The sequence below is a fragment of the Vombatus ursinus genome, unplaced genomic scaffold, assembly GCF_900497805.2.
Source record: "Vombatus ursinus unplaced genomic scaffold, bare-nosed wombat genome assembly UNPS02014786.1, whole genome shotgun sequence".
NCBI classification, from domain to species: Eukaryota; Metazoa; Chordata; class Mammalia; order Diprotodontia; family Vombatidae; genus Vombatus; species Vombatus ursinus.
The window spans coordinates 35,475,491-35,485,036 of record NW_020954564.1 but is presented as its reverse complement, the minus strand read 5'-3'; the positions used below and the strand labels follow the sequence as shown (position 1 = coordinate 35,485,036).

The following is a 9,546-nucleotide window of genomic DNA, read 5'->3' as shown; positions in this document are numbered from 1 at the left end:
AAGAAAGAAAGAAAGAAAGAAAGAAAGAAAGGAAATGTGTTGACATTATTGTCACACGACATACTCAAAGAACAATAAGTAGAATGATGGAATTTGAGAACTGGAGGGCATTTCAAAGATAATCTGGCCACACAATTTACAAAGTGATTTCTCCATAACAGCCCTGAAAGGTAGGGCAAACATTCTTTTCCCAGAGAGGATCAGTAACAAACCCAAAGTCTTACTGCTAGTTAAGAATCAGAGTTAGGATCTGAATCCAGATCACCTGACTCCATGTCCAGAGTTCTTTTTACTGCATTATATTTATTATCAACAATGAAATAGAGTCCTTTAGAAGGATACTTAGACACTTTCTTACCAATGTACAAGGAATATTTTTCTTTTTTTTTTTGGCGTGGCAATGGGATTGAGTGACTTGCCCAGGATCACACAGCTAGTTAACAGTGTTTTGTGTTTGAGATCAGACTTAAACCCAGGTCCTCCTGAAGCCAGGGCCGGTGCTCTATCCACTACACCATCTAGCTGCCCCAAAAGTAATATTTTTTAAAGCATGTATTATGAACGAGATGAAAAGACTTCTGGTAATAACTAGAAGGGAATTTAGAGATCATTTGATCCAATTCCCTCATCTTATAAATGAGGAATAAAAAACAAGAGAGATTTAGTGACCTGCCCAAGACTTCAGATCCAGATGTTCTTGATATTCCCAACATTAAATTCATTTCCATTTAACAGATAATTGTTAAGTATCTACTGTGTGTTAGGTATTATGATGGGAACCAGGAATACAGACATGAGAAACTAAAAGGTCAAGCTTTCATTGCATAAGATGAAGTTTTTTTTCTAAATGTTACCACTATAGAAAACACACAGGATATTAGCCATATCAGGGAAGAACAATTAACAGTAATTAATAAGCATCTTTGTATATATGACTGCCAAGGTTATTATCTGTTTTCCTACAATGCTCTATCTTAAAGACAGCCAGTAATGGCCAGAGGTAAATGATAATGTGTTTCAACAAACTCAAGTTTTTCTGTCACCCCAGAATTTCTTGAATTTCTTATATCACACAATCCATAGCAGGGACCAAGGCTCAGACAATACTTTTTTATGCTGACATCTGGATTTCATTTAAACTAATTAAAGATTGTCCAATAAAATAAATGCATAAATAGAATATCAATTCATGATTTTAGTTTGTTTTTCCCACCTAAATAAGACTGAGAGGCCACAATATAAGAATGTACATATTTCTAGAATGTTTTAGTTTGAGATATTTTCTCAACATGACTCAGACCTGAATTTGTATGTGAATTCAGAAAGCTGTTCACATTTTCTTTATGCTTCCATTCTCTCCACTGCACATGTCCCGCATCAGACTTTCCCACCTTTTCTTTAGGCTTTCCCACCAAAAATTATCTTTAATGTTCAACAAAAGGGAGCAAAAAAAAAACCCATTTAACTACTACTTCTGCCTCTGTTGGTGGCAGAGTGAAAGAGAGAGTGAGAAAAACAACCCCAGAGGAAATTACTGTTATTTTAGGAGGCTAAATAAACAGTGGCAATTTACTGACAGAGGGGCATTGTTTCTCCTTCCTGGCAGTATCCCCACCAAAGGACCTCAAAGTGACTGAAGTGACAGAAGAGACTGTAAACCTGGCATGGGACAATGAAATGAGGGTCACGGAGTACCTCATCATCTACACCCCCACAAACTCAGATGGCCTGGAAATGCAGTTCCGTGTCCCTGGGGACCAGACATCCACCATCATCCGTGAATTAGAGCCGGGAGTAGAATACTTCATCCAAGTTTTTGCTATCCTTGAGAATAAGAAAAGCATCCCTGTCAGTGCACGGGTGGCTACTTGTGAGTAAATTAAAATGGGCTTTTGCCACCCCCTTTCCTATAGTGATCACCAGCTTCTTTCGTTCCATAGCATATGTGTCAAGAACTCTCTTACCCATGGCACATGATGTTACAGGTTAAAATTCCAGTCCTTTGTGGGAAATATTGCAGTGAGGCTGTTGTCCTGCTTGTGGCACACAGAAATGACCTCCTGATATACCCTTAGTGGCCTTCCTTTCATGGGATTCTATCAAAGCAGAGGCTATTTGGAAAACTTAGCCTATGGTGATATCCTGGGGATTCTGGGGAAGTAGTCCTTTGGAAATATTGCTATCATATATTATTGCTATTATTATTCATAGTAGTAGTTAGCAAAGTAGTGGCATAAGAGCTTTGGAAAAACAATAACAATAATAAAGGAGCAGTGTAGTGTAGTAGATAGAGGGCTGTTCAGAGTCAGAGAGAACTGGGTTCAAATCCCACCTCTGACACACACATAACCCTAGGCCAGTCACTTTGCCTTTCACTGCTCCCTAGCAATGCTAACTCTAAGTCTAGTCAAGTCAACAAGCATTTATTAAATGCCTCCCATGTTCCAAGCACTGGGCTAAGCACTAGAGATGCCCCCCCCCCCAAAAAAAAGGCAAAAAGTAGACCTTGCCCTCAAGGAGCTTACAGTCTAATAAGGGAAACTTCATGAAAACAACTGTGTACGAACAAAATATATACAGGCTGAAGTGAAGATAGTCTGAAGAGGAAGGCATGAACATAAGAGATTGGCACCAATCCACGTGGTAGAGTCCCCTCACTGCGAGTTTTATATGCCAATGAAATCACAAGTCCAACCCCATCCCAATCCCAGTAATAAAATCAACTTGTATTTGTAAAGTGCTCAGTAGTTTACAAAGCACATTTACTTGCATTATCTCTTGATCTCAATAATTCTGAGACAGAGAAGAAAAGTATTAATACTCCCATTTAAAAAGTGAACTAACCCAAGCCAAGGACTAGAACTCAGATCTTCTGATTCTGAATCTAGTGCTGCTCCTACTAGATCACACTGTCTTGAAATAAAATGGTCTAATAAAGAGGAAATAGAAAGGTTATTCACCTGCCTGATGAGCTATGGTTCACATGCTGAAGCAAGCCCAAAGTCAGCTTCTAATTCAAAAGAGCAGACGAGGAATGGTAAGAAAGGGAAGCATCCTTCACTGCCTCCCTGAAGTGAGCTGGTTGTGGAATCATTAATAACTAGCATTGCTGTCCTTCTTTAAGGATTAACAGCACTTTTCTTATCCCAACCTTGTGGAGTAGGTGGCCTAAATATTTATTTTCTCTATTTTCTAAAAGGGAAAATTGAGGCTGAGATGAGAAGGGAGGGAAAGATACAGTGAAGTTGCTTGCCCAGGATAGGGAGTAGCAGAGCTGGGTCTTAAACCTCTCTCATGACTCTGAGGTCAAGGCTTTGTCCACTCCACCATTCTGCATCAAATTAATAGCCTATCTCCATTCAGAGCCTTCCTCTCCTTGACTTTGACTATGGCAAGTTTTACATGATCATTAACAAAGCCTAATGGATTTCTTTCCTCAATTGCCCTAGTGTAAGCACACAAGCACTGGCCTGATTTTAGAAACATCCAGATAGATGATTGTGTATTTTCATAAAGGAAATCCTCCTTGTTAACAATGACTCACTTTTCTTTTGCCTGTTTCATTCTTGCTACATACAATGGAGCTCATTGACTGATAATTGGGCAATGTTTAAAAAAAAACAATTTTTAAAAGGAGGCTTTTGTGGTTTAAGTGTTTTTTTCAGACATTATGAACATATACTAAATGCAGTCACTGCTTTATTTGGAAAACTCTAGAGACAGGTAACTGCATGCTGTAGCTGGAAAGGGGAAAGCATTATTGTTTATCACCACAGAATTAATAACCAAGCATCTCCCAGAGGTGTTGGGAGTGGTGATAGCATTCAGCTATGCTTGGGACATTGGTAAAATCATAGATATGTGTAAGCCTTCCCTGGTGCCTTTGAGCTTATCATTTTTCCAATCTTTCACTTTAATTTTACTTGTCTAAGAGTCATCACTTGCCTGTTTTCCCTCTTTCCAACAGACTTGCCTGCCCCAGAAGGTTTGAAATTCAAAGCTATCAAAGAAACATCAGTGGAAGTGGAGTGGGATCCTCTAGATATTGCTTTTGAAAACTGGGAAATTATCTTCCGCAACATGGTAAGAGAACATGCCTGGCCAAGAATGCACCTTCCCAGCGCTCTGTAAAATATTCAGACAACGAGACTTACTAACAATTCAGTCACACAGCCAGAGAGCATTAGAGCTGAAAGGAATGTCAGAGCCTAAAATGGTCAAACTGGAAGGACCCTTAAAGCACATGGTATCAAACTCACTACCTGTAAGCCCATAAGGGCTGGCAAACCTCCCAAGTGCAGTCAGAAACATATTAAAATGTAATTGGGAAATGTATTACAAAATAAATAAAAATGCAATACAACATAGATAATTATAATTTGTGGTTTTCTAAGTCAATATGCTGCTTACAGGGATCTGTTTCTATTTGGGTTTGCTAGCACTGCCTTAAGGTATAGGCTGCTGGAACTTCGACTGTAAAAACCGGAAAGGTTCTCAAAACTTAGAATGTCTGAGTTGGGTTGGCCCTTAGAGATCATCTAGTTAAATTTTCCTTATTTTGAAAGAGTAAAACTGGCATATTAAACCATTTTTTTAATTTAAGGAGAAGGATGCAGAAACTAACATCACATGTGTATTGTGAGGGCACTCTTTTACTGTTAAAATAAATAAGAGAACTGAGTCCTCCTCTTATGTTGAATTTGGCTCTGTGGGACTGACTATAGGGGATAAAGAGAGGATAAACATATGGAAAGCATCACCACAGGGATAATGATATCTTGGCTCCACATAAATCCCAAAGGCCTGAATTACATGCCCTGCAAAGAAAAGAAGAAATGTGATGTTTTTCAAAAGACAGTTACTCCCCAAATGTCTCATTTGAAGCATCCATCTCTTGGAAGAAGAAGGACACATATTTTTTGCCTAACTCTGGTGGATGAGAAACTTTTTTTTCAGAAGTGAGTGGTACATTCAAATGTACCTTTATGTTACTGCACTCATCACCAAGTTCTTTTTGGTTTTCAGAATAAAGATGATGGAGAAGAAATCACCAAAAGCTTGAGGAGGCCAGAAACAACTTATAGACAGACTGGCTTGGCTCCAGGACAGGAGTATGAGATATCTCTGCATATTGTGAAAAACAACACCCGGGGCCCTGGACTGAAGAAAATAACAACCACACGTGAGTGTTATTCTTAGTAATGAGAATATCCTTCATATTAATTCCAGGAGATAGTAGGCACCAAGTGCTAACTAGGATCTATGAAGTTATATGGTCTCCATCACATTGTTTTGATGATTACAAGGCTGTATACAAGAAAGTTATGACAATAAGGCCCTGGAAATAGTTATGAGGCATATCAAAGGGGATAATAAAGATTCCAAGGGAGAGACTTCTCAGATGGGTCCTGGGCATCCCCCAAACACCTCATTATAAAAAAAAAACACTTGTTTAGGGTATACTTCACAGGCCTAATCACACAAACTTAGCTGAAGGACTCCTACAGATCCCTAAGTAAACCATGGAGTGTCAGAGCTAGAAAAGACCTTAGAGATCATCTAATCTAACCCCCTCATTGAAAGATGAGCCCAGAGAGGGGAAATGACTTGACCAAAGCTATACAGTTGTTGGTAGAACCAGAGGTAAAGTCCAGGTGTCTTAACACTCAATCTAGTTCTCTTTTCATTAAACCAGGATGTTTTTAATTGAGTTGAAGTTCAGTCAAATTTAATGTTCCCAGGTTTAAGTAGTGTTCATTGCTTCCACTTTATATAGAAATGCACATCTCATATTTTGTATAGAAATGAATCTGATGGTGGTGAACTAAGAAGTGATATAGGTATAGATATAGGCATATAGATATAGATACACACAAATATATATACATTATATATAAAATATATTCATATATAATCAACATATGCATTCATATATGTATGTATGTATGTGTGTGTGTATATATATATACATATATAGTATGTATGTATTTTTTAATTAAAGTCGTCTTCTGGTGCTTCAAGATGCCTTGGTTTAGTCCAAGCTCTGGTACGGTCCTACAAATTTGGAAAGTCTAGGCCCAGCAAATTTGGGCCCAGAAAAGGTATATCGTTTAAGGACCATTATAACTAGGTCCAGAGAGATTCATCATCATAAAATATCTGTGAGGGGATTTGCTTTTTTAGCTCCAGCAACCAGACCATCTTCATAACAAGGGGATTAAGGCAGCTATATGGCACCGTGGATAGAGTGCTGGACTTGTAGCTAGGACGATCTAAGTTCAAATCCTACATTAGATAACTACTAGCTTTATGACTTTAGACAGGTTATTTAAGCTATATCAGCCTCCTCATTTGTAAAATAGGGATAATAATAGTACCTACCTCATAAAGGTATTGTGAGGATCAATTAAAAGAATGTATTTTCAAAATTTAAAATGCTAAATAAATGTTAGCTAAAATGTGTGTGTACATATATATGCACACACATACATATCTATCAATATTATACACACACACACAAATATGTTTTACTAGCATCTCATTCAGCACATCTTGTGCAGCTACTGACCTGAAAGAACCCTTGATCTAACATATGAACTAACCACTAGTCTATTGAATCTCATTAACAGGGAGTAGTTGCAAAGGCTTGCACTGTTGTTGACTGATGACAAAAAAGAAAAGCTTCTATTTGATATCACCCCACTTGACCTAGCTCAGGGCAAATCAGTAGGCTTGTGCTCTCAATAATCAAGGGTTTTCTCCTCCTTTCTGACAATATCTACATGCGGTAGGTAAAGGGCAGGTACTAACAGGAGAAATCATTAGGTCACAAAAGATATGGGCTGAGATCATCCCAATACTTGCCCAGCTCCAGGGAAATTTCCCTGAAAATATGAGTGACGTAATTTCAGGGAACCCTATAGTTTTCTCAGCCTAAATTTTAGGAGTGTATACATTTTAGTTTTTAAGTCAACCTTCTTCTCACTGTGTAACAATAAGTCCCCTACCCTTGATGGCTCTGTAGGTAGTTTTCTAGACTGGGATTACCCCACTAAGTTCTAACCCATTTTATAAACTGTGGGGCTCAGGGGTCATCTCTGCTTTACCTTCTTATCTCACCCACAGTATTATAGCAAATATTATGAACTTTGACTAATAAGGTTATAGATTTAGAGCTAGAAGCAGTGATATGCTGGTAAATTTTTAACAACCATCTCTCTGAAAAGAAAATGTACACAGGACATTTTAAATGTGGTCTGCATTATTACCATTTTTCTGTCACTTTCTTGAATCTAGACAACAAACAAAATGATAAATCAAGCTGTGGTATATAGTATTTGCCAATTTCTGAGGCTTAAATACTTACACTGAAAATTTGACAATCAGTTCTTAAGCGCCAAGCAGGAGATGGCTCCAGCACAGCCCTGGCTAGAAGGAACCTTAAAGGTTTGACCTTCTCATTTTACATATTTAAATAAAAATAACCCAGGAATTTAAGTGATTTGCACAAAGTCACACAGGTAGCAAGAAGTAGAGATAGGATTAGAACCCAGATTCTCTGATTCCAAATCCAGCACTGTTCCCACAACTCTTAAGAATAAAAAGGATTCTTAAAAAGTCAAATTATTGACAGCTCACATTTTCTTAAACTTTATTGTCTCTATTTAATAGAGAAGAAAACTGAAGCTCACAAAGGGGAAGTGGTTTGCTCATAGTAACCCATCTAGAATTTCAAAATAAGACGTGATGATTCTCTAACTGGTTTTTAATTGAATTTTACAATGTCTTTTAAGGCATCATCAATTCTAAATTGCGCCTATCTGAACACACCTAAACTTTTGAAAACAGAATATGTCCTTCATCCCAATCAGCTAATTTCTTTTCTTCTCATTGTCTCTAATTTAATATTCTGAACATCTGTTTCCAACCACTACTTAATGAATATTTTGCTTATAAATGAAGCCATTTCTTTGAGAGTTATTGGGTTACAGTAGTAAAGGAATGCACCATGTTTATTTGAGTTTCCTATATCAGAGATAGTCAATGATAGCTATTATGGTGAGCTGGCCACTGGAGAAAATGAAATCCACTCTGTCCAAGTCTCCTTCTAAACCATGGCTAGAATCCTGGCCCTTCTACTTAATACTTGTACGACCTTGGACAAATCAACTTCCCCAAGCTTTAGTCTCCATACATGTAAAATGAATGGATTGAGCTAAATGACTTCTAAGGTCGCCTCCAAGACTAAATGTATACTCCTTAAATATTCAAATAGATGTGTGATCTCATCAATTCTAGAGTTCCCCCAGCAATACAAATCATAACCCATTTTTCTCTATGCCTGTAAGCAAGTAAGTGTGGGAGGCCAGATTTGAATTTAGGTCTTCCTGATTCTAGGCCCAGCACTCTATCTGTGCCATCAGCTGCTCTGGCTGTCTGCTTGTCATCCATGACTAGGTCTTGTTACTATACAATTCTCTAATGACAGCTTATACTTCTGTTCTTCAGAGTTCTTCACTGGTCTCATGTTGCATCCTGGCATATAATCACCATAGCTCTCTCTAACACTCTCTCACTTTTAGCTCTTTAGAGGCAATTATATTGCTGTTTTATAGAATCTTAGGTGGAATATTAGTTTTTTTTAAAATGATCATTTTGCTTCCATGGGAAATTTAGAGTGAGCAAAAGAGCTTTGCCTCTTCCTTAAAGCAAACCCATCCATTATCCTCCTATTTAGCACTGGATGCGACCTGTTGTCCATATATACTGTCTGTCCCAGAATTACATACTGTTGGACTGCCTCTATAGGGTCTCCATCCAAATTGTATGTTGAAATCTTGGAAATAGACATTCTTCATCCACTTGGCCAGACTACTTTGAGGGATTATAGACCTCTTCCAGGAAGCTCAGCAGTATCCGGGGTTTGATGCCTTAAGCACAATGTCATCCATAAATTCAGAAACTTTCACCATCCACAAGGAATCCCTCTTTGACCTGAACTCCAAGCTCCATCTCCTCCACCCCAGTGACAAATCCTTTGAAAATCATACATTTGGCTTGCCTAGTATTTATTATCAAGGGAGTTATTGAACAGGGTTATTTCTATTGTTATATCGTCCAAGTAATCTTGAATGATCTTGACGTATAGATAGAAAACAACCCTGTAGAAGGGCTGAGAAGGTAGTGTTTTATTCTACCAAATCATGTGTGTGTGTGTGTGTGTGTGTGTGTGTATGTGTGTGTGAGAGAGAGTGTAATCAACAAGGAATATGTACAACAGGATTTTAAGGTCTCTACATCTTTCAGTTAATTGTGAAATAGTAAAGATACAGTCTATCATTTGCCAAAAAAAAAAAAACCTGTTTGTTCCCAACTAATACTTTCATCTAAGATGCCTTTGATTCATGTAGAGATGATTTTCAGAAAGATTTCATATGGATAGTCAATAGGCATATTGGTAGATAAGTACTAATGTTCTTTCTGTCACTTTTTTTAGTATTACTAAGGTCCAATTTTTTTAAGAGTCCTTGGTATCTTCCTTCCTTC

The 9,546-nt window shown here is 37.8% G+C and overlaps 1 protein-coding gene across 5 annotated transcripts in view; it reads left to right on the top strand.

Annotated features, from left to right (window-relative positions):
- Positions 1 to 9,546, top strand: part of LOC114047318 (tenascin-like) — a 114,044-nt gene that overhangs the window by 40,616 nt on the left and 63,882 nt on the right. For all 5 annotated transcript variants that reach the window (XM_027868092.1, XM_027868091.1, XM_027868094.1 and 2 more), the window contains exons 4-6: positions 1,607 to 1,870; positions 3,968 to 4,083; positions 5,026 to 5,182. In XM_027868092.1, the coding sequence (XP_027723893.1) occupies positions 1,607 to 1,870; positions 3,968 to 4,083; positions 5,026 to 5,182 (537 nt within the window). The remainder of the gene's footprint in view (positions 1 to 1,606; positions 1,871 to 3,967; positions 4,084 to 5,025; positions 5,183 to 9,546) is intronic.